General features: G+C 41.3%; 2 protein-coding genes across 4 annotated transcripts; one reads left to right on the top strand and one right to left on the bottom strand.

The window, feature by feature from the left end:
- Nucleotides 1–478: 478 nt before the first annotated feature.
- On the bottom strand, nt 479–4439 carry nid1a (nidogen 1a). Its single transcript, XM_046070254.1, has 7 exons — nt 4421–4439; nt 4151–4277; nt 3560–3731; nt 2724–2881; nt 2511–2634; nt 1680–1792; nt 479–1073 (listed from the first exon to the last, which is right to left on the bottom strand). Exons 2-7 carry the CDS (start codon nt 4242–4244, stop codon nt 943–945), a joined length of 792 nt encoding a protein of 263 aa, XP_045926210.1. The 5' UTR covers nt 4245–4277; nt 4421–4439; the 3' UTR covers nt 479–942.
- On the top strand, nt 1012–24422 carry gpr137ba (G protein-coupled receptor 137Ba). Of its 3 annotated transcripts, XM_046070250.1 has the most exons (9): nt 10951–11214; nt 11347–11640; nt 20086–20547; nt 21911–21960; nt 22125–22347; nt 22741–22887; nt 23131–23259; nt 23533–23654; nt 23783–24422. In XM_046070250.1, the coding sequence occupies exons 2-9, from the start codon at nt 11374–11376 to the stop codon at nt 23895–23897; spliced, it is 1515 nt and encodes a 504-aa protein (XP_045926206.1). In that variant the 5' UTR covers nt 10951–11214; nt 11347–11373; the 3' UTR covers nt 23898–24422. The 3 variants fall into 3 exon arrangements, with proteins under 3 accessions (XP_045926209.1, XP_045926206.1, XP_045926208.1); XM_046070253.1 differs by lacking the exons at nt 10951–11214; nt 11347–11640 and adding an exon at nt 1012–1032; XM_046070252.1 differs by lacking the exon at nt 10951–11214 and having other exon boundaries at nt 11443–11640; nt 20061–20547.
- The last annotated feature ends 713 nt before the right edge of the window (nt 24423–25135 follow it).

Below are 25135 nucleotides of genomic sequence, written 5' to 3'. Positions count from 1 at the left end.
GTAAATGGGCCACGTGAGAACAACAAACTAGCACTTAGAGGCAGGTTTCTGTATTATTTCTTAAGCAACATGATAGGGCTGGTCATTTGTCCAGTGTCCTGGTAAATTAAATCCACCTAGTGCCACATTTCGTCACTTCTTCAGGTGGTTGGCTCAGTTATTCAGGTAAACGTCTATTTAATGAATTTGAAATACATAATATAATATATAACAAAATGAGGTGAAACTAATTTACAGAGTATTTCATGATAAATTTAAGAGCCATAAACACTTATCCTATAGAAGTATTTGAATATAATATTAGTGTTTAGGGACCCTACAAACTATATATCCTACATTTTATAAATCTGCTTTAGACAGGTATTTTTTTCAACCCTATTGACAAGCTTTGGCACCCAAATATGGACTTGTAATTAACTCTACCTAACACACGGTGTCGCTATTATGACACTAAAGCAACAGACAGTGCAGACCAACATGTTAGAAAAAGTTTATTCTTTTGCTGCCCAGCATGTAAACTCATCCCACCAGCATGTACAGAAACTAGTCATACTTCACAATACCTCAATGAGATAAACTAATCCAACCATACCACAGTGTAACAGCATCTGACATGAGATGATGTCATGCCGTGACATGCTGTGATGAAGTTCACATTAAATTATGTATCCCTTGAACTTTATTCTCAGTTTATGTGCACTCAGGAAAAGACAAAAAAATAATAGTGTTTGTATTTACAATTCTCAAAGGCATTTGTGGTTTTATAAAGGCAATGGGAAATGTAAAAATGTAGATAAGTATAACACTGAGCGATAAAAGGCACAGTTTAGTTCATCTCTGGTTTTCAGTGGCGTTTTCAGCAGCTATAGTTTAGTAATGCTGAGTGGCTCCTAATTTGCGGTCAAACATCCAAACAGTGTCAACTCTCGCAGCCGCCTCCTTTCAGTACCCGCTGTCTCTCTCCACACAGCCCACAGCCACTGCGTTGCTGGGACATTTGCAGGAGCGGCCGGTAGGGGTTGCTAAACAGAGGTGAGTACAGCCTCCGTTGTTCACAGCACAGTAGTTTTGTCCTGGTGGAAGTAAAAAACATACCAACTGTCATTAACGTGGCACATTCCAGGACATTTGTATAAATCATAAGCCAAAGCCCCCATAGCAGGGAACAGCAGAGAACAGTCTCTTCACTGTTTGTTCAACAGATATATTCTTAAAGGAAACACAAGCAAACTCCAGATGTTGGAGGCCCCCTCCCGCCCTGGCTCCACATTCCCTGGCTTTATGCATGCAGCCTTATCTAGAAGGGAGGATAAGGCCTGATGCTGCACATCAGTAATCCCTTTACTTAATGCAGAATTGCTCCTGTTGGTTCCAGGTCAAGGAGTGAACCTGTGATTTTTCTTGTTTACACTCTGCACTTATACCGAGGGCACAGAGGTCACAAAACAGGGCTGCTAGGTCCTGAAGAGTATATGGAAAGTATATTAAGTCTGACTCAAAGGTAACCCACAAATGTAATTGGCTATGTGAAATATAAAGGTGACTCCAGGCGTGAAAAGACCCAATTACTAGGTAAATAAAAAATGTACCTATAAATAAACATTTTATAGACTTCAAGAGCAAACATTTGTAGGGGAATTTAAGGGGACTATATGTATCCTCACAACTGGCATATTTACCTGAAGGACACTGGGCATAGGCTGTGGCGATCCCATATAGCTTGGTCCGTTTCTGAGGCTGGAACTCATCTGACTGCCTGCCAGTGTAGCGGTCCACAGCCACAACGGCATCCCTGTTGTAAACACAGTCAGCACAGGAGTTTAGCAATCCGGGACTATCCCAGCTTGAGAAATGTCCCCCTGCCTCCCAGTGTTTTGTATAAAGTACATCGAGAATGAGTAAATGTTAGCGTAGGTTTCTTAGCCATAACTGACATATAGTTTGTGTGTGCCTTCCCCCCACCACCACATCTCAACCTTCTCCAGAGAGGCTACTGCTCTGGCAAGATCAGAGAGAGGCCCTGGGCAGGTCACTCACAGACGCTGAGAAATTGCAAGCAGCTGCCACTTTTTAAGATGCTTCCTCACCCCACATACACACACACAAATAGACACCCCAACCCCCGCCTTTTTGCAGTGGCTAACATACAGAATCTGAGCGCATGGGAAGAAAGCTCCACAGTCTTCAAAGTGGGAGTGTCAGAGTCTTGAGGAACATCAAGGGCCCATGCTTGAAGTGTGGGGAGCTTTTTAACCTCTGACCTCCCCTCTCCTTCCTCCACCTTGACAGATCTGGGTTCTTACATTGCACAGTGGACCATGGATAAAGCCTGCATTATGTCCTTGATGCTATAAATTCCAATGTGTAGTCATTTTAAACTGTCCAAATTACATCAAGGTACACAAGAACTAAACCCCTACCACAAAATGTGTTTAAATTACACCCCATATGTTGTCACTGGATAAAAAGGTAGACTTCAAACATGTTCATGGTAATACAAAAAGTCAAACCTCCGCCAGTCAGTGTAGTAGATGTTCTTCCCAAAAGACGTGATTCCAAAAGGGTACTGAATGCCCTCCATAACCTGTCTGCGGTCACCCCGGCCAGGATGCATGCACTCCATCTTATGTGTGCCTACAGGCGAGAGATTACACTTATTACCGATCACAAAGCAAGCATCATTTCATAAATGAGTCATCCATCTAAAAATCTACAGTAGCTACCTGCATCTGCCCAACAAAGCTGAGAGCTCTGAGAGTCGTAAGTCAATCCGTTAGGTAGGCTGAGATCATCTTTAACCAGCACCCTTCTGTTGGATCCATCCATGTAAGAGGTCTCAATCTTGGGGGCATCGCGGTTCCAATCGGCCCAGTATAGATGACTGTAGTAGGGACAGGTGTGGAGTCAGTCATTATCAAAGTGAACAGATTTAAATTTTGGTAGATTTTAACACAGTTTAATAAAATCTTTTACCTATACAGTTGATGCTTTAACAGTAGATAATCAAACGTGTTGCTAAGCTTCTCGTGAGTCTGATGATTTATGATAAATGTGATAATAATGTAACACAAACTGTGGTGCTATCCAGGTGTGTATTTACAAAGATTTAAAGGAATAGACAGGAGCTAGATGAGAAAATCAGTACCGCTTTCATGTAGAGCCAGAAGCTGGTATACATAGTTTAACATAAAGACAAGAAGTAGGGGAAACTAGCTAGGCAGGCTCAGTCCGAAGTGAACAAATCTGCCTCCAGACACAACACATTACGTCTCGTTTCTTAAATTCATACAAAAACCAGAGGCGAGCGGTTTTCCTGTTTCCAGTGTTTATGCTAAGCTAAGCTAACAGGCTGCTAGCTGTAGCTTCATATTGATCTTCTTTTCTAACTCTCTGAAACAAAGGAAATCAGCTTATTCCCAAAAATGTTGAACAACCTTTCTTTTATTGTGTCCTGCCAAATCAGAACTGAGAGGGGATGATTTTGCTTATAACAACTTAGCAGTTTGGTATCTCACTCTCGTATGTGTACCATGTGAAAAGAATGTGAAACAGTACACACCCATTGGGAGGGTCAGTGATAATAGCACGGGGGTTGACAAGATCAGAGTCTATAATGACACGACGCTGAGACCCGTCCAAAGAGGCCACCTCGATGCGATCCTTCACAGAGTCCGTCCAGAACAAGGTCCGCCCCAAGTGGTCGACGGCGATACCCTCTGGGCTATCCAAATCTGTTGAGAAGTTACATTTAGCACATTGGTTTCTTTGTAGTTGGAGAAGTTAGTAGTTGGAGTTGTCAACTCTTAAATTAATCGCCAACTATTTTGATAATTGGTAGGAGTCAAATGGACTGATCCCAGCTTCTAAAATGTGATTTTTTGTGAGTTTCTTTACTCCTCTATGACAGTAAACTGAATATCTTTGGATTGTGGACAAAACAAGACATTTGAGGACGACATCTAGGGCTTCCGACATTTTATACACCAAACAAATAATCAAGCAAATAATTGACCGATTCATCAACAATGAAAATAATCGTTAGTTGCAGCCCTATTTCTTTGCTTTTTGAAAACAGTCTCCTGATTCACAAATGGCTGAAAAATGAAAGAGAACCAGCAGAGTGAAGGATAAACGTGAACAGGGACGTTACCTGATCTAATGACCGCAACGGGTTCTCCTCCCTGGATGCTGGCCTTGCTGATTGAGGGAGACGTAATTTCAGTCCAGTAGACCATTTTCTCCATACAGTCATAAGCCACTCCAATGATTACCTTTTCCTGCAGAGGGGGTCAACAATCAACAATCTTTGAAGTGCACTTTGTTCAAACAAGAGTGGCCTGAGATAAAAACATGAAGAGCAGATGTGTATTTTTTTGACATTAACGTCTAGACATGAATCCAAACAAACAGAGCCACACACTGAGCATGAGCAACCCGGCCAGGCTTCAAACCAGCTGGTTTGGAAGTCGGTGTGATGCAGATTGCAATTCCAAAGAAGTCAAACAGATGTTAGCAATTAGTGTGAATGTCACCATGTGCCTCCAATAAAGTGCAGGCCTTGAATGCATGAAGCACATGGGGAAATCGTAAGAAATGCAAGAACGCAAGTATTATTACCAGCAAGGGAGCGACTTGTGTAAGAGGCTGAGCTCATGATGTATACACAACTGAGAAATCCAAACATACTGTAGCTTTTTGGGATTGTTTTCTCAAGTATAATCTGAATGATCACGCATATTAAGTAACTCACTTACTCACAAGTGCTTATTGTACAGCTATGAGATCTTAGGAAACATAAGATCTTATAAACATTTGTTAGGACAGACGTAAACCCAATTCAATATTCCCTTTTACCTCACATCGTAATACATTTTAACCACATATGTTTTCACAAATAGAAAAGCTTATTAATTATTATTAATTATTATTATTAATTGTTAAATAAATCACTCCTGGCAAGCATTTCAAACCACAAAAAAACTAAAACCAAAATAGAAATGGATCACACGGATCCACTCAAACTGCTTGTAGAACTGTTTCTCTAAGGAGGAAGTTAATTTAAAGAAACTTACAGGGAGGTGGAGGACAGCCCTGGCACCGTCCTTTTTCATATCGTAACCTTCCAGCGGGATGTGCTCTATCCTGCCGCTCTGGGCATACAACAGGTGTGTTCCTGGAGGCAGGGGGTGGACATCGGGCCGAGGGATGGGTCCAATAGGTGGCACAGGATCAGCACCTACCGGAGACAAACACTGACAAATCAGGGGTCTTGTGGAGGGGAAACCAAAATCAGATCAAATCAAATCAGTTTAGTTTTCTGGTCAACAAAAACTTCTTCAAACTCTCAGTTGGTCATGCTTGTTCGGTCTTTAAATACACAGAGATAGCTACACTTTGGTCTCTTGTTGTCCACTCACAATTTGGTCTTGTGCCAGGCGCAGAGCGAGTCCCGCTGATCTCCTGCCCATTTTGGTCCACGCACCAGCAGTGTCCCGTGCCGCCGTGGCACTGCATGGGTTCATAGTCACCGTTCTCATCACACGTAGGGATGTACTGTCCAATGGGAGGTCGGGGGCCCCGTGGAGACCCACCCTGGAGACTATCTCTGTGAGTCTCACATTGTGTTTTTGTCCTCTCTGGAGAGAAATATAAAATATATATATATATATATATATATATATATATATATATATATATATATATTTATAAGCTCCACAGTGAACACAGATGCTGTGCAACAATGTCACAAACTTATTCACAAGGTAATTTATATTTCCTTTATATTCTTCTGCTTTAATTTCAGCTATGCAGAAACTCCCACATCCTTCTTAGGACAAATTCCTTTCACTATCCAGAAGAAAATGAAAAACAGGTTCCAGCTGGCACCAATATACTCTGGTGGGGAACTCATTTCCAAACACTCCCCTTGTCCAAATGGTTGGAATAAACAATGCTGAGAATGGAAATTATTCTAGTATTGACTAAATCAAAGAAAACTATTACCAAAACTGTCAAAAGTCCCACGACAAAATAAACCAAAATAAACTCTTAGCAGCACAGACTGAATGTTACCACACTGAATATAAAACCAAGTCAACTGACAGCGATGCACTGTTTGAGTAAGACTTGGTGTTTGCTTGTCAAAAAGTGACAAAAGACTCACCTGAAGAGCAGTAGTAGCCGTCGCCATAGTAACCCGGCCTGCACTGGCAGTTAAATGATCCCTGGGTGTTATAACACACAGCGTCCCGATGGCACCTGCCTGGCTGGCACTCATCTATGTCTTCAGGCAGGATAAAAGAGGGTGAGCGAGGGCAGAGAAAAACTGAACGAGCTAAAATGTTACGTGCTTGTCCGATTCGTCGTGTCCTTTTATGGTCGGGGATCTACACTATGATCTGGGTCAGACTGTGCCCATAACTGTCCTCGGAGTGCAGAGCACCAAGCAAAAGGGGTGAAATGAATGGAAACTGAATGAGCGCTACTGAGGACCAGCCTACACGCCAACACAGGACACATGAAATTCCCATCTGTTTTTCAGGTTTTACTGTTCAATCACAGCAGCTGTATTATGTAAGCAGTCTCACCTCCCCCAGTCCTGAGCAGATGGTTTACCAATTATAGCCTCCAAGTCCATATAATGGATTTGAAATCTGGACTACTTGTGTTCAAGGACTATCCTGTTGACTTTTAGCTTGTTGACTAGAAATACTTTTACATTACCAACCATTAAACATGTTATATGACTGAACCACACCATTTAAGCACCCACAAGTTTCAGCAGATGTTTGTTGTCGTTGAACTTAATCATCAACACATAAGGCAATTGCAAGGAGGGAGTTAAAACTCTCCTCCTGATGAAACTTTGACAAATAAAACAAAAGTGAAAAACATATTCGTTGTGGTGCACTAGCTATCTACAGCAAGTTTCAAGTCTGTAATTAGATTTTTATATTGCACTAAAATTAATGGAAGCCAGTGTTTTAATTTAAAGTTGTTGATCAGTCTTAAAACTTACATTCTGTAGCTTAAATGGCTGGCAGTAATGTATATGGATTAAAATATGCAAACCACTGATACAGTTCTGTGAGTCTAATGTTATACTAATTAACTAAATCATGTAAAATTAATTAGTTACAATATACTTTAGATGCAATAACTACTCATTAATGTTAAATAAATTCTGTAACCTTTGAATGAGGCCCATTTTGTAGATAAGCAGTTCATTCCTGTGATTATTCTTCAGCACAGGCAAATATTTAGTGTCTCTTTGCAGTACCTTGGCAGATTCTGCCATCTCCTATGAACCCTGGCAGACAGGAGCAGATGTAGGACGAGCCTCCAGTGTAGCTGCACTGAGCACGCTCAGGAATGTCACAGTTATGGGTGCCTGCTTCACAGGCGTCCACAGGTCGATTAACCTCTGAAGAGAAGAAGACCAGGGAAGTACTGTTCATTCATTTTGGGATTTGATTGAGATACGGATACTGATATGTTAAAGCATGTCAAAATGACCAGACATCACATTTAACTTTTAAACAGTTTAACATTTGTCATGCTTTTTGTCATTTTTTTTTTACCTTAACAGGAATAGTTCACCTTCTTGCCATGAGTAATAATCTGTCCCATAAATATAAGGCTACAGCCAGCAGCTGGTTATCTTGGTTTAGCATAAAGACTGGAAATGGGGAAACCTTTGGTTTGTGTTTAGAGTAAACAAAGGAGATGATGTGTTGTATCTGGTAGGCAGATTTTGTTACATTTGGACATAACCAGGCTAGCTATTTCCTCCTGTTTCCAATCTTTGTGCTAAGCAAAGCTTAGCGGCTGTAGCTTCATATATAGCATAAAGATATGAGTTGAACTATTTATTTATTTAAAGGTGCGATGTGTAAGAATTAAGACTACTCTCCACCTGTTGAATTCACTGTCACAAAAATAGGGGGCAGCATATTATATATCAGGTCAAAACTGCTGCTAACTGCCGTTAACTAGTTGGCTCAGTTAGCCATGAAGTTAACTTAGCAGTCGTATTAGCTGACTGAGTCCAGAATGTGTACTAGAACAGGAACCAGGCGAGCGAGCAACAGAATCGGGCTTAGTAGCCTCCCACATCCAGACCAGGCAACCAGACCGAACCAAACACATTCTCCCAGACAAACAGAGGCCACTTTGATGAGTATTTTGTTGGAAAGTGAAGTGTGTTTTACTATGAGTTCACAAGGCAATTAGTTGAAAGAGAGAAACGTTAATTCAGAAGGTGTACAGTAGAATTTTTCTGTTTAAAAAGGAGATTAGGTGTAAGAATAAGTCAGTTCTTAACATTTTGTGATTTTATTTTGTTTATTTATTAGACTAAAAAAGCTAAGAGCTTGTGTAATGTAGAGAACTCGCTACTCACACACATATCCAATCTGAACATGGTAGGGGTGAAGGACTGAGCTAAACTATCAGACTCTTCAGGTACAAAGTGGGTATTACGAGACAGCATGGACTGGGGCTAGCCGGTTAGCATGCTAATTTCAGACACGCTAACTTCAGTAGATATCTCTACATATCTGCAACACTATACTTATATGTCTTAGACATAATGTCAAAACTGTTATTTCTTTACAATCTGTTGATGGAGTTTGTTAATTTTTTAATACTTTAAACTCTTAAAAACACTTACAGAGGGCTCTCAAGTCTCACGCATTCACCGTGAGACACAGGCATTTCAGCCAGTTCACACGGTCACACGCCAAACCTTGTATTTCTCACACTGAGAAGTCCTTTGTTTACTCTAAACACAGGCATTTCTGTCAATTAGCCTAGCTGATGTAGTTCTACTAGCTGGACTATAGCTGGACTGTATAAACTGTTAAGTAATTTAATTTATATCATAACATCCTATTTGTTAAACTCTTCATACGTTTTGTGTGTAAAAATCTTATTTTTAAAGTAACTAGTAACTAAAGCTGTCAGAAGCTAAAAGTTGCTACAATATTTCCATTTGAGATGTGGTGAAGTCGAAGTAGAAAGTGGACTACAGATATTTTTCTATATTTGGCTCTGGATGGAAAGCTATCATCCATCATGATAATGAAAATAGCTGGTCACAGTGCTTTAAGTGGGAGTCCCCTACCCCTGTCATGGCATTAAATGTGCAACAAACAATTACAACACAAAACACCATTCATAAGCTGAAATGTGTAGTCTACTCACACACACAGCTTGGCATACATGCGTAGGGCAAGTTCTGCCATCCTACTGTAGGCCTATGTGTACAGCACGGCTGTTCAGTGGGCTCGTTTGGAGCCAAATTTCTTTTTAGTTTTGATACAGTTGTATTTTTGAAATATAAGTATATATATAAATAGTTTTTTTTAATCAGATTTACCTATTGTTATACTTTCTATTTGTTCAGGTCAGTTATTAACTATAGGTAAAATCTAACTGCTAGTAAAAGCTTGAGAGAATTGGCTGGGGCTGAGGGGCCACTGCTGCAAATATTTGAGTGGCTCCTCCTCTAACACGCGTTATCTCAAACTTTTGATAAAACTTGAGAGCCCTGCTTACATCTTAGACATTGCACCTTTAATATATGTGGGTTACAGCTGGTGACAAACAGCACATTGGGTGTATTAGGCTATTTAAACACACACATTTACAGACACAGTCACGCATGCAATATAGGCCTGAAACTTAATTACACTTTCAACTAGATAATCTCTGAAATTGTAATGTCACTGCACCAGTCAGTTCAAAGTTGTATGTGTGTACTTATGCGTGTGTTTTATCTTGATCTTCCCTGGTCTACTTAATATTTTAAGGCATTTTATTACAGTTTATGTCTGAACCTGTACATCCCAACTACCAGGTGAGATTTCTGAAATATATAATTGTACTTGAAAGCCCACAAACACCACTTACCAATGCAGGTCTGCCCGTCACTGGCAAACTGATATCCATCTTCACATTCACAGCGGAAGGTCCCGGGCTGGTTGTTGCAAATAGCATGGGAGCCACAGATCTGAGGATTCTCTCTGCATTCATCGATATCTGATAAAGAAAAGAGCCAGTTATCACATGCTAAGCACTTTCACAGCAGGTCCAAGTTTGAGTTTGGAGCACTGAAGTCTGGATTTGCCAGATCAGTGTCCTTCATTATCAGATGTTGGGAGATCAGAGGAGAGAGCTTAACTAAATTTCTTAATTACCAATGTTTGAAGATAGCATCTGTCTGAAATACTTCCTTCCCTTTTCTACTGTATTGGCCTCAGAGCTTTTCGTGTCTGGTCTCTAATGCTAAAGATTCTTGGTTGTATAGAGTTGGAGCTAGGGATGAGGACCATACTGGACATGTTAACCTTGTCTGGGAGTCTGGGAAACTTTGTTTACCATGAGAGACTTCCTCTGCTGATTGGCAAGATTGCCCAGTTCCCCAGGAAGGAAGGCTTTAGAAAGTTTGGGTTAATTAAATCCTGGCTCTAAACAGATTTGGAAACTGTTGGATTTACTTGAAAGCAGAAAATAATATGGTGAGAATCAAGAGATACACACAATCAAGAGATCAAGAGAGATACACCCTCTTTATTGCCACAATCAAAGGTATTATATCACAATTCATTCTTACCATAACATGTGCGGCCATCTCCGTTGAAGCCAGCAGCACACTGGCAGGTGAACTGAGTACCCTGTTCAGGTCGGCACACAGCGTTGGTGTCACAGCCGTGTCTTCCAGTGAAACATGGGTTCTCATCGGGCTGCCGTCCTGAGAATTATGGGTGTATTTTAGGAAGACGTTACTACTATAATATTAATTCATGCGATTCAATGAGACAAACTTATTTACAATTCAACAATAGCCCTAACGTTTAGTAAAACTGTCCTTGCTCAGGAGGATGTTATATGTTGTGCTCCAGGAAGGAAGTGAGCACAGACCAAAACAGGAAGACAAAAATAATCACCATGACCTCACCATTGATATCCCCGATCTTGTTGCTCATGGCGAACCGGATGATTTCATTACTAGTGTCGTACAGGACAAAGACCTGGTCCACGCTGAGCATCTGAGTTGGTTTCATGTCTCTTGAAGGCTCGCCATGCTGGCAGCTCTGGAAGGTGATGGTCTGACGCCACTGAAACGTCCTCGTGTCAGTGGAGCCATCGGGCAAGCTCACTTCATAGTCCCGATTGGAGGATGAGGTGATCACTGGAAGGTTTGATAGGCAGGTAAGATGTCTTGACTTATATGATTACAAAACAAAAAGACCTTGACATTATTTTGGATAATTGGGTTCAGTGTTAAAAAACAGTGACATTCTCTGTTTAAGCTGTATCTTACAGTTGTTGCTGTACTGGTAGATTTCAGAGTAAGGGTCGATCTTCACAATGGAGTCACGAGGCACCTCAGGGACTCTGCCATCCAGGGTGGTGCTCACCACCAGGTGGTCGTGCTCATCGATGCCTTTGAACTCCTGCCTGATGGTCAGCTTCTCATTCCCTGGCAGAAAGGTCACCTCAGCCTGCCGTGTGAACTCCCCTCCTACAGAGGACGGAGAAGAGGAGGTTAACTCTAAGACCGTGGCCCTGGATGAACTTTGGTTTACTGCATTCTGTCTCAGCTGGGGTAACGTGGGGGGAATTCAGCTGGACAGAGTGAGTAAAACTACAGCTGTATGGCAAACTGCTTGTAGCAGCATTAACATGCTTCATTTTCTAACCAACCGAAGCATGAGAAAATCACAGGAGAAGCTGTGTCACAGGAGAAGCGGGGTGTCCATTGAACAGATATTGTTAGTGCAGTTGTTTTTTCCCCCTCACCAATAATACTGAAGCCATTCTTGTAGCCAGGCTGCTCCAGAGCAAACGCCCACCCAATCACACCTCCAAGGCCCGACAGGGGCTGCAGTGAGGGCCCAAGGGTGTAAGGGATGTCACTGATGGCCACATAGGAACGGCCATCATTTACCACAACGTATGAGTGGAGATCGTTGCCGTTGAACTCCACTGGAGAAGGAGAATTGCCCACATACACTCTTCCATGCACTTTACCATTCATCCTCTGTGGCTTCCCTGCAAACACAAACCAAAATCATCAAAGTTAGTCACTGAACCCACAGATTTGCCAAATTTGGTCAAAGAAATCCAGGAGTAGTGTAATGGAAAAATTCACTTTTTTTCAAGAACATTTCAAGAAGTAAAACTGTTAAACTGCTAAAAGATTTTCCTCAACGTCTCTTGCCAGCTACTAAGAAGAACAATTAACAAATAAAATGCTTTCTGGGAGTTTAAGATAATGATTTTAAACAGTTGAAACAGTTTTTGAAAACCAACCTGGAAGAAAGCTCCACCATGTGAGCGTAGAATAATTTGGTTTTAATATGTTTTCGGACTGATGCTGTCAGTATTCTGTGTTTAACACCAGCTAGTTAATGACATTAAAATTTTTGATATAGATAATTTTAGCTAGGCTTACGTTAACGGCATTAAGGTTCAAAATTTGTTAGCTCAGACCTCATAGAATGTAGCCTGCATGAAACTCTAAAGTTTGCCACATATTTCATGCATTTTAACCAAACCCATTCCACTCTGTTGCCCTAAAGCAGTAACACTCAGTTTCAATCTTGTTGCAAAATTGAAACCACTTAAAACAGAAGCGTGACATTACCCTCTGCCACACACTCTATCCCATTTCCATAGAAGCCAGGTCGGCAGTAGCAGCAGTATCCAGAAGAGTACTCCCTGCAGTCAGCAAACTGTGAGCACTTATTTCTGTTGTTTGCACATGTTCCAAGGTTGTACGAGAACACTGAAAACACAGAAGAAATATGACAGTAACAGAAAATTGATTAAATAACTAATCTCCCCAGCAATGATAAGAAATGTTTCTAAATGTTATGTCAATGGGCATAAAACAAAATTACACTGTTACTCAGTTTGAGCCCTTCTCCTGTGGACTCACCATCTACATTTATTTCTGTGTCGTCCACCACTAACACTTCTGGGTTCTCGGGCTGATGTGGCTGGTACTGAACTGGGTGGACTTTGATCTGCCCCCCTTCATAAGAAGGGTACTCTACTTCCTGTCCATCAGTAGACGCAGGCCTCCTTGCACCAGCAGCATCCTCGTGGCCTTCAGGGGGCCCCTGTGGTGCCACCTCAATGGGTAATTCAGTGACCTCACCTGGAGCCACGTTGGTAAAATAGGGAGAAGTTCCAATCTCATACACCCAGACACCTCGCAAGCCAGAGTTGGTCTCCCTATGAGAAGAAAAGAGACCTTTACAGTCAGTGTTCTTGAAAGATTATCCAAACAGCAACACTGGTAGGGAAATGTGTTCCTGTGCTGACAGCCATTGGCTGACTTACTCTGCTAAAGCCCTGACGGATGACTCGTCATCAGTGGTGGTGCGGTAGTATGGTCCCTGACTGTTAAACAGGAAACCCTTGACCAAACCCTTACTGAAGCCAGCATGCATGATCCCACTACCGTCTTCTACAGGCGTGGAGGAAAACTGTACCCCATCCCTTGGGTACAGGACAATAGCATAGGAGACACTCTCCAGTGACGCAATAACCAGCTGGAAGGTGTTTTTCTGTGTAATAAAACATTTGAGAGTAAACGAACAGTTCCATTACAAATCACTTACATAACCACATGATGCGCACCTTCTTGTCAATGGCATCTCCTCTACTTTGAGGCGCATGGGTGGTGACATCCAGCCAGGTGATCACCACAGCATGGTTGGGATTGACTTCATCGTCCTCAGGGAAGGCCCTGTTAATGTGCTCGGCTGCCCGACGCAGAACATCAGGACTGGAGTCTTGACGGAAAAAAACTTTCCCCACACCATCACTTGTGTCCAGGTCTCCTTGCAGAGCTGCAATCATGCCGAATATTGGGGGCATTTTGCCAAGATATGTCGACTCGCTTGTTGGCTCTGTTGTGGCAACAAAGCCATTGCTGTTGATCTGAAATTAAAAGCTCAAGTTGGTAATGGGGATAACAAAAAATTAGATGATTGCAACACCGTATGTCTTTACAATAACTGGGATAACATATGAAGAACAGTTTCACAGCAGAGGCAAACCCACTCCACTCTGACCTACTTTGATCTGTATTCCAAACTCATTAGACTAATTGTCAGAGTCAGATGCCATGTCCTACAAAAGCACTAATGAACATACAGAATGGCATATAACACAGATTTTACACACTTCTGGTTTAACGTGAACACACTCAGGGCTTGAAATAAAGAAAATCTGGGCTTATGTCAAAAATACACGCACACAGACACTCTGCACATAGGGCTCCTCCACTTCCTGACCAGGGGAAAACAAGAGCACTATTGCTGGCGCAGGCCACACTGTTTCCTGTCCTTGCCCCTGACGAGTAGCCCCAGAGAGCCTGAAGATTGCACACTAATCTTCATTATAGAAACTTCTTGCCAAAATGGAAGATAGAGCTGGGAAAGTGATCAGTGATTCTGATTTTTTTAAAGACGTAGTGCAGAGAGAGATCTTTAAGGTTAGTGGATCTGAACATGTTGCAGAATATCACCATAAGCAGACGATAAAACCTCCTCATAATTAGATAAAATGTTTTTTCTATAACTGCATCTGGTAGGAATACACTCCTGTGAGCCTCAGGGCACAGACAGTTCAGGGTAGACTGTCTCATAAATGAAAAAAACAAATATACTTAGGTCATCTTGATTGCAGTAGAGAAATATGTTTGTGGTATGTGATGCAAGAATAACTTGGAAGTAGTCAGCAGTGGGGAAGCCCCCCTCCCCCAGACTGATTGTTATAACAAGGAATTAAATATTTATTCTCAACCTCAGGCTCATGTGTTAACCATGACATTTTGCCTCTGTGTTTGTAAATGTTCCATAAACAACAAAGACTACTGGCTTTTCTTAAATAAAATATAAAATATGGGCAAAGGTTGAGTTCCTGCTTTTCAAGGGAAATACTTCTTGAAAATAATTACTCTCTGATAGAATATTATCCAAATGCAGGACAATTAAAACAGGGATGCAGCACTTTTCTTCAAAAAGGAAAATCACAGGGCATAAAGGACTGTTTGTCTGTCTGACACAATGGTGCAGCTTTCAGCTAAATTCTGCTATTGCCCATTTAAAAGCTCCAACTGTTAAATGCAAACAGCAAATAATAAACATGTTACCAAATGTGAAGAATTCCTTAGATTCCAGACTAACCTGGCCACTATTTTGCATCAGTTTACATACTGTATGTTATTTAGATATTGCAGGACCTGAACAGTTTAAACATTTGGTTCGTATAAGCTTACTTCATTCTCATTGGCCCCACAGTACTGTGTTTTGGGGATGGATTGCAAAATAAGGTTCCTAGAGTAGCCTACTCTGGTCTTTGTATCAACAGTAAGATGATAACCTCAGGGGAAGCTGTAAGAATGCGGGGACACATGCATTTCACAAGATACAGCAGCCTCTGTGATAAGTAAATCAATATTTCCAAATACCGCTGAGCGACAGAAAAAGTTATACCCTGCCCCAGAAATATTTTGTAACTTCCAGGCATTGTTTAAGGTTGTTACCATTGACCCCCTTTCATGTTTAACTACCCGGAGTTTCTAGCTTATGCGCAATTGCGCAAGTTTGATGGACAGCCCGCCCGGACCAATAAATCCCACGCGTGTGTGTAAAAAGTAATATAGTGTAAAGAGATACGGCTTAACTTACATATATGCTGTCAAAAATGCCATCATAAAACAAAACGGGCTTGTCCAGTTCAAGTCGGTGCGTCTGGTCATTCCCTGCTTCCAGTAATTGGTCTCTTGCGCTTGGACCGAACGGAAAAAGCCCTCCCCGCGTTATGCTCTGTACCGACGCCACAAATCCAAGAAAACTCGCACAGACGAGCCATCCTTTCTCCTGCCAACCCATAGTTCGTGTTTCAGGAGCAGCTGAGCAGTCCTGTGGTTTGCCCAAGGTTAGTGGAGAGTGACGCACAGGCTCCACTAAAGAAAGTTCAGTCTGAGTTTGAGAGATGGAGGTGGGGCGAAGTTGGGGGACGGTGGGGGGGCTGAAATAGTACTGGAAAGAGAAATGAGAGGTGGCTTATACTTTTATTTTCATGCTGTACCTAAAACAACTTTCTGGAGTGATGTGACTATAGGCTGGCATGCTTGGGGTCAGTTTAATGACACGGTTCACCTGGCATCTGCAGTGCCCACTTTGAAAAACAAAAACATTGCATGGCAGAAGTTATGTGGGTTGGTTGAGGGCAGGCACTGAGGATCTCTGTGGTCAGCTTCACATCATATCCCTTGATTTAAACTCTGACTTGCAACTCATTGTTTCAGTATTGCCAATACAGTAGAAAACAGCAATCTCTGTTTAGATGATAAGGTACTATAATACTGGGGCCACTGTGTGAGAGGTCCAAGTGTCTCTAAAGGGACAACACTGGAGCTGTATTGGCAGATTTGGAGACAGGCCAAGGGGCCATCAGGGCATAGACATCAGAGCATGGACCAGTTACCAGCAACAGAGCCCCATGGCTGGTTTGATTGAAACATTATGAAAAGGACAATATCACAGAGCACTGTAGCATACACTAATCATTTGAGGCATGCCGCTGTGGCTATCAGACTTGACTCCAGCTGGGATAATGAAGTGCATGCTGGTAATATGATTCAACTCAGAGTGGTTTCTGCACTGCTAATGGATGGTCAGTCATCCGTCCGACACTTTGGTCCACTTATCTGAGCAACTGTTGGCCACATTGCCATGACATTTTAATACGGGTATTCATGGTCCCCATGATTCCCACTGATTTTAGTGACCTCTGACTTTTTGTTCCGTGCTAACATAAGTCTAAAAGGCCTTTGGCCAACACTTTGGTCCATAAGAATGCATTTTGAAAATGAAAACAAAATAATAAATGAGCTACAAATTACTGCCAGTTTTTTTCACTAGATTTGATGTAGACAATCATGATCCCCAGATGATGATTAATAATATTTTTGTGACTTCCTGACCTTTTTCCATGCCTACCACCAGATTACACAAGAGATAGCTGATAGCACAGATTATTGTATTATCAGTCTTACATTTTTCCAGTGGTGAAATGTAACTGAAAGTACAGTTACTCAAGTACTGTGCTTAAGTACAAATTCAAGGTACTTGTAGTTTGTTGTATTTCAGTTTTATACTTCTACTCCACTACATCTCAGAGGCAAACATTGTACTGTTTTACTCCACTACATTTAGTTATTACTTCGCAGATTACAGCTTCCTGTCCAGTGAAAACCATGTATTTTCAAATTTGGTGATTTTGAATTTGAAGTTTTCTGATAAACTGAAGGATTCTCTTCATGAAGAGTAAACTGATCTTCAAGTGTGAAATGTATGGAGTGCCCATGCATGTAAGGGAGTAAGAATGAAAAATACATATTTTTGTTACACAAAATATGTTTATTTATATGGATGGTTCTTTTGAATTTTCTTTTTTTTCCCTTTTGAAATGCTGGATATTTTCACCTTCTGTTTTTGCCTCTTAAAACTTAAATCAAATAAATCTGGTCAAACTGCTCACAGCTCATTTGCAAACTGAGGCCATAACTTGTGATGAAGGGTCCCAGGTAGACACTGATTTGTTTTACAAGGCAAATCAGTTATGAATCAAAACCCTAGAGGATGAGCCTTTTGTGGACACTCAGAGAGCTACCCTCCTACACCACCTTCAGACCAAAACTTAATGGCCACAGTGGCCAGATTGCTGTGAAATTTAAAGTGCACATTGATGCTTCAAAGGAATAAATCCTTATGATTCTAATGATTCCACAGCCTTTTCTTTAGCATTACCCTTAGGGCCAATTTTCCATTGTCAGCCCCTCGATTGGTAGGGCTTAAAGATGAGTAGTGCAGTGTTAAGATCATTTCAATATCTTTAGCACTATAGTATTAAGTTTTATATATCTACAACATTTTTTCTAGATACCATATATGGACTTTAGATAGATAGTTAACTGGATACTATAGTGTTTTGGAAAGAGACCATAAAGTGAATTCATAAATGAAACATTGCTTATATGCTTTCTTGGAGCCGTCCCAGCCTTTCCATCTTTGTTCAGTTGAACAGTGCCACCTTCTGGTCTGGTTTCTGAATATATTCTCCATAGAGCTAAAATGTTTCCAGAGATTGATATAAATTGACATCCAAACAGTAAGCACATTAATATCCCAGATGTACATGTACTGTTTATTTTATTTCTAAAAGTTTTACTATAAGGATGTTAACTAGTGAGGGCTAATTTGTGTTCTCAAAACAGAACACATGTTCGTCACAACTGCAGGGCTTGCTAATAGTGCAAATCTATGAAATTAAAAGTAGTTCACCCAGTAACAGTTCTTGTCTTTATATACACACCCTATGTATTTTATAATGCTGTCAATATTCAGTGCACTGGAGATACACATTGGGCCCTTGTTGGACTCTCATTGGCCGATGGGATATTTACCCTGGGGCCAGTGATTTTATTAACTGTAGTGTGTGTTAGGTGAGCATGTTGTCTCTGAACATGCTGCCTGGGAACCAGCAGTGAAGTCTCACATTTATTCACTCCTTGTTTGACTAAATCTTTTGCTTCCATTTCTGAAACACTTTCAGCTACTTGTCTGCTCCTGGTCAAGTCCTCAGCTTTATTATAACACAAATAAAGTTTGTATTTACTTATAACCAATGCGTGAAACAAGGTGCATGATGATGTAATCGATTTTTTTTGTTTACATATCACACATTAGAGACCAAATGTTTTAAATCTTTAATAATGTGGCTATTCAAAGTAAAGTTTAACAGCCAAGAGGGAAGTACTGTAGTTGACAGCATCCTGTTTGGTGTGGAGCCTGTGGTGACCCAGTGTGCGAAAAGATAAATGTTTCACAACAGTCAAAGGTGAGCAAGAGTGACCTTCATCCTTGGCCTTCCTCGTGTTCACATGCCCCAGTCCTGTGAAACAAAAAACCCTACTACTGCTAACCATAACAAACTTCACCCAGGTCTGTGAGCAGATTAGAAATGTGATTTTACACATAATTCGTTGTTCGTCATGAGGAGGACTTTTCAGCCTGTGAAAACAGATGTATTATGTCTTTCTTGGCTTTATAGGAGCCTTCTACAGTCTAAGAAAACAACCCAGATAGTTTCACTTAATCTTGCCCTCGAGTTGAGACCTCAAATTTTTAAAGAAAAGGCTGTGTTACAAACTGAGGGTGTACAGTTTGAAAGATGGAGGCGCTTTCCAGGCAGAGAGGGTCTAATTGAAAACGCTACTGATTTGAAATTTGTAGGATTCAGTATGTTTGGAGCTTGACTCGTATTCAAGACAACAAAACGTCAGAATAAGTTGGCCTGCTGCATCATTCTGGACATTATTTGACCATTCTGCTCGTTTAATATCTTGTGGAGGCCGAATTACCAACTGGGCAAGGGAGGCATCTTTAATATATAAGATATGATTAAAAATCTTTTATTATTAATTGACTTGTGTGAAGCTACTATTGCAAACAACTTCTAGTTTATATAGTAGTATAATAGTTTTTCTGTCTATCTTTTTGGGCCTTTCGCCTTTATTTGACAGTTTACAATGAAGTGAGGCAGTGAGAACCAGGAACACTAAGACTGCAGTAGGCTTCATGGTAGTGTCTAGGCTTTTTCATGCACCTTAATAAAATGAAAGTAAACATCTAACAGCTCCCAGCTGCTCTCTTGGGATCAGCGCTGTGGTGGGAAGCCCCATCGCAGGGTTAAAGGTAAAGAGGCGTGCGTCAGCTGATGCGTAGCGTCACGTAAGGAGTGCGGGAGGGTGGGGGGCAGGAGGCTGGTCCTCTCTCTGAGCTCCTGGCTGCAGCTCTCTGCAGCTTCCTGCCCGCTGCTGCTCCTGACAAACGGCTCGTTCTCATCACTGATCATGTGCCTCGGTCTCTGGCTGTCTCTGGCTCTGCAGCAGGAAGTTAGCCTTGTTTTCTTCCCTCCCTCTTCCTGACAGCCCCACTCACACCCGTATTTTCTTCCTATTTTTTGCCGAGGCTCTCACCTCTCCTCTGCCCGCAGCGAGAGCCGAGAGAGACCGGCGGCGAACACCGGCAGAGGCCGCTCCGCTCTCTCCTCCACCCCCCCTCCGGGCCGGGAGCGCAGGTCATGGAGGCCCCGGAGAAGGAGCCGCTGCCGATGGACAAGCCCCTGCCTCTGCCTACCTTGAGCCCGGCCGTGCCTCCCTACGTCACTTTGGGCCTGACGGTGGTCTACACCGTCTTCTACTCCCTCCTCTTCATCTTCATCTACGTCCAGCTCTGGCTGGTCCTGCGGTACCGACACAAGCGCTTCAGCTACCAGACCGTGTTCCTGTCCCTGTGCCTGCTGTGGTCGGCCCTGCGCACCGTGCTCTTCTCCTTCTACTTCAGGAACTTTGTCACAGCCAACACTTTGGGGCCCTTTCTCTTCTGGCTGCTCTACTGCTTTCCTGTGTGCCTCCAGTTCTTCACACTCAGCCTCATGAATCTTTACTTTGCGCAGGTGAGTGACCGGGCTTGGGTGTTGTTGATACTATCAGGGGGTGTCATGTAGTGTGTCACGGATCAGCACCTGTTTCGTTGTAATGTCAGAAGTTATTATAATTTCACTTTTATGTTTGATCCTCGTTGTGCAGAATAACACACGTACACAGCTTGACAGTTTATAGATATAAAGTTTATAGATTTTTCAAGGAGGCCACATACTTTATTTAACAAGGCAGTTGTTTTGGTTGTTGGTTGCTGTGAAAAAAAACTTATTAGACATTAATTATTACTTTTATATGTCATAAACATAGACAGGGTAATGAAACACTCAGGAGGGGATCTTTAAACATACACTGACCCCTTGTGAACCAGTGGGTTGAAGCCTTTTGGCATTGTGCTACCATGGGACAAAATATAAAATGGCTTCCAGTAATAACGTGAAATTGTACAAGATCATTTAGAAATGATAATTAAATGATAATAAGTTTTCTCATTATTGAATAATCTGTCAGTATTTGTTTCAATTAATGAATCAATAAATTGCCTTGTGTGAATGAAAGAAAGTGTAAATGGTCCATCACATGCTCCCTGATCTTAATGTGGCATTTTTTTAAAGTCTGACTTTGTCCTACCAACAGTCAATGATTTTCCAGAGAACCAGCGAATGTTTGACCTTTTTGCTTGAGAAGGGATTACCTTGTTATCAAAATTGTTGACCATTCATTTTCTGTTAATGAACTGACCATCTCAGCTATAAATAAGCATATTTCTCTTTTGACAATCTAAGACAACACTGATTATGTATTATTTAATTTTTGTTTTAGTGTTGTATTTATGTGCCCTGTGCTTTTATGTGTGCTAAATGTATGCATCCCACTGCCTCATAACCAATTGCCCCACTTGGGACATATAAGGTTATTAATTGACTGATTGATTGATTGAATATTAACAGCATCTGATAGGACTATCCAGTGAATATTACCTGTTGCTGTCTGTTTAACACACACTCATTCAGATCCAAAATGCAATGCAGTGAGTCATTCCTTCACCTGCTGATTTAATCCAAATATCAAAAAATAGCTTCTCTGGCCACTGCCTAAAGCTTATTTTTAGCATAATCCTCTTGTGCAGATCTGAGTCACAGTTTCGAGTTGACAGTGTGGCACGAAGCATTACACGAGGAACTGTGCTGTGTGACCAGTGTGTATCTGAAGTCAAAAGCTCTGCTGTGTTCAACTGCGTGGTTCCTGTTTCACAAGAACGTCTTTTTTATTTTATTTTTTTTTTTAAAAGAAAGAATGCAGAAGTGAAAAATGGGCTGCCAAAATAGCCTGATGCATTTGCATAAATTAGGATTTGTTTTTTTTTTTATCCCACAGGTTGTTTTCAAGGCGAAGTCGAAGTATGCACCAGAGCTTTTGAGATACAGGTAAGATCAGCCAGTGACCCTTAGTAGAAGGGGATCGTGCATTTACTAGATTTCATTTCCATTAAATAATTTTTTTCTATTCATCTGGCAAAAGAAAATGTGTCTTGGCAAATAAAAAATAACATTTTTTGGGCTTAATATGTTTCTCGTTTCCTGACCCACAGGCTGCCGCTATACCTGCTCTTCCTGTCCATCAGCCTGGTGTTTCTTGTTGTGAATTTAGCATGTGCCCTGCTGGTGAGGATGTCCTACGCAGAAGCCCACACCATTGTGCTAGTGAGGGTCGCAATCAACGATACACTTTTTGTCCTGTGTGCCGTCTCACTCTCCCTGTGTCTTTACAAGATCGCTAAGATGTCACTGGCCAACATTTACCTGGAATCCAAGGTGAGAAGTCCTCCCCTGCCCTGTGTAGAAATCCAATCTGAATAGTTGTGCCTACACTCTCTGGGATCAACAGAATAAAAGATTTGTGTGAAGATCTCTCCTCCTAATTTATGCTTTGTACATAGTGACTGTTTCCTAGCAGCACAGTGTCATTCTTGTGCATTGCTGGTTGTACTGGGGTGCATTCACAAGCTCGAATCAATCACAGTTGGGTCGGCATATTTATTTTTTTCATTTATGTCCTTTAACACTGACCCACAGAATGACAGGTACTGATCTACTGCTTTGAACAAGTACAGCTGTTCTATAGGATTTGTAATCAGATTATGTCAGACATCCTCATGAAGACAGACTAATGTGTAACGTCTTATTGCAACTCTTCAAACTGCGCAGGGGACGTCAGTGTGCCAGGTGACAGCAGTAGGAGCCACCGTCATCCTCCTGTACTCATCCAGGGCCTGCTACAATCTGGTCGTCCTGGGACTCTCTAACAAGAATATTAACTCCTTTGACTACGACTGGTACAACGTTTCAGACCAGGTGAGCCACTAGAGGTCATAATGCCTTAAGATTTATTCATTCATGTGAAAAGAACACACTTTGGTTGACTGTTCAGACCAGTTGATCAGGTGTAATGAATGTGATCTACCTTCTTTAAATTCTTGCTCAATTCTTCAGCAGACACAACCTCAACCTTATTGGAGGTGGTATGATTATACAGTTTCCTCCATCTCTGGGTAAAACCGCAGGCTGTTGGAATAGTGAACGCGTTGTGTTTTTCAGGCAGATTTACATTCGACTCTGGGCGATGCCGGCTACATCGTCTTTGGAGTGATCTTGTTTGTATGGGAGCTGCTCCCCACTTCTCTCGTAGTTTTCTTCTTCAGAGTTCGGCAGCCGAACCAAGACAGGGTGAGTCAGCAATTACCCTAATCCAGCGGCTTCCAAAATGGGGGTCATGATAATATGGTTCTGCTTCTTCTGAATTACTAGACAATTTTGCAGTTTCAGAAAATCATTGTTTGGTTACACTGCTCATGAGGATGCAAGTAAATATTGCTTTATTTTAAGGGGTCATAAGCAAATTATGTGAAACACAGTCAAGAGGTTTTTATAATGTAAGAAATTACTGTTGTTGCTTACTATGATGTCTTATATTTACTGTCTTGTTTGCATGTCCTGCAGAGTGGCTCTGGGCTTCCTGGTCATGTCTTCTCCTCTAGGTCTTATTTCTTCGACAACCCACGGCGTTATGACAGCGATGATGACCTGGCATGGAGCGTCATGCCTCAGAACATCCAAGCCAGGTAAAAAAAAAACCAAAAACAAACCAACACCATGATCTAATCGCCGAAACACTGCACATGAAGTTGGAATGTGGCAAAAGATAGAGAGGTAATATGGCTTATTTTAATGTGTGCATTTGATTCTCCAGTCTGGCTGCTGATAGCTATGAGTGGGGGAGCCAAAGCAGCGGCATCGGTGCCTACATCGGAGGGGACGACAGTTGTCACCCCCCTCTTCCTCCAGAGGAGCTAAGCCATTACTGACAGGAGTTCACAGTGACTCCTGCTGACCTGTGGCATTGTTTTTTATTGTATATTTTTGCACGGTCTCTCTTTGTGACTGAGGCACATGGGGCTGAACGCAGCCCCTCCACTCGATACATTCAATTTTCTATTTAGTCTAGAGAAGCAGGACTAACCGACTTTTCTCTCTGCCAGTATATGAAGGTCCACTGGACATTAATTTTGCACACTCCTTGTACAAAGTATGATCTAATTTTTGACTTAAAACATCTTCATTGTATAGTTTATATTGAATACTGCTTAATATATTTCCTGACATTTGTAATATGTACTGTATTAATATTTTATGTACTATGTTCTTTTTTCATACAGATTTGTTTATATAGAGGAGGTATTCATTTAATTCATATTAAAATTTGTAAGTGCTGTGATAAACGCAGTTAAATTTTTTTTGTCACCATTTTAAAAACATGTGACCGTCAAAAGTTTTCATTATATTCATAAATCCAATAAAACGGTCTCATTCTGAGAGCGGGAGAGGAATAATTTGAATTGAATTGAATTACAGAAAAGAAAAAAAAAAAAAAAAAAAAAGGTTAATACCAGGGCAGAGAAGTTAACTGTTTCCTGTATGAGTCCCATCCTTTCAGACAGCAAGTACACCACCATATTTGTACTTACATCAGATTATGTATATTGATTTCTTTTCCAATCCCTATTTTTCAAGCCACATTGCATCACTACACAGATTACTTGTGTATGTGACAAATACATCTCTGAATCACACCACTTAAAAGTGTACACACATATTTACATTAAAAGTTCTCTTACATGATCACTATAATAAAATGCTTACTGACTTCTAGTAATAATGACCACCGCATGACTCCGGTGGCCCGGAGGCACTTTGCCCTGATGGTAATCTAATTGAGTGAATACAGCACACAGCCAGATGAATTTACAGCCGCTCAAAAAGATATACTTTCCATTCCAGTAAGGAACTGGGTGGTAAATATTTTCCACCTTGCTTTGCTCCAGGTAGAACAGAAACAAGTAGCCTAGTGGAAGAATAAGAATAATAAAGCAGTGTTTTACTGACTCAAACCACTGAAACTGTGGTTCAGAGCTGGACATTAAAGCCAAAAGGAACATTTACTAGAATTTCAGCGGAACAAAAAGACCAGCAGGCCGGACACGTTTTGCACTAGTGCGGAACTATTTTCACTCTAAAAGCCTTAATACATTATGTACCATGGAAA

The sequence above is a fragment of the Micropterus dolomieu genome, linkage group LG15 (assembly GCF_021292245.1).
Source record: "Micropterus dolomieu isolate WLL.071019.BEF.003 ecotype Adirondacks linkage group LG15, ASM2129224v1, whole genome shotgun sequence".
In the NCBI taxonomy this organism is placed as follows: domain Eukaryota; kingdom Metazoa; phylum Chordata; class Actinopteri; order Centrarchiformes; family Centrarchidae; genus Micropterus; species Micropterus dolomieu.
The sequence above is the reverse complement of the archived record's forward strand: the minus strand, read 5'-3'. Positions and strand labels throughout refer to the sequence as shown.

Bases quoted from the DNA above. Each gene is read 5' to 3' on its own strand.
- nid1a (XM_046070254.1), bottom strand. From the start codon at position 4,244: ATGGAGAAAATGGTCTACTGGACTGAAATTACGTCTCCCTCAATCAGC. The intron at 3,732-4,150 runs GTAACGTCCCTG...ACTTCTCAACAG, and splicing joins CGTTGCGGTCATTAGATCAG to ATTTGGATAGCCCAGAGGGT. The intron at 2,635-2,723 runs GTAGCTACTGTA...TCTCGCCTGTAG, and splicing joins GCTTTGTTGGGCAGATGCAG to GCACACATAAGATGGAGTGC.
- gpr137ba (XM_046070250.1), top strand. From the start codon at position 11,374: ATGGAGTCACGAGGCACCTCAGGGACTCTGCCATCCAGGGTGGTGCTC. The intron at 11,641-20,085 runs GTGAGTAAAACT...CTCTGCCCGCAG, and splicing joins GGGGAATTCAGCTGGACAGA to CGAGAGCCGAGAGAGACCGG. The intron at 21,961-22,124 runs GTAAGATCAGCC...CCTGACCCACAG, and splicing joins CCAGAGCTTTTGAGATACAG to GCTGCCGCTATACCTGCTCT.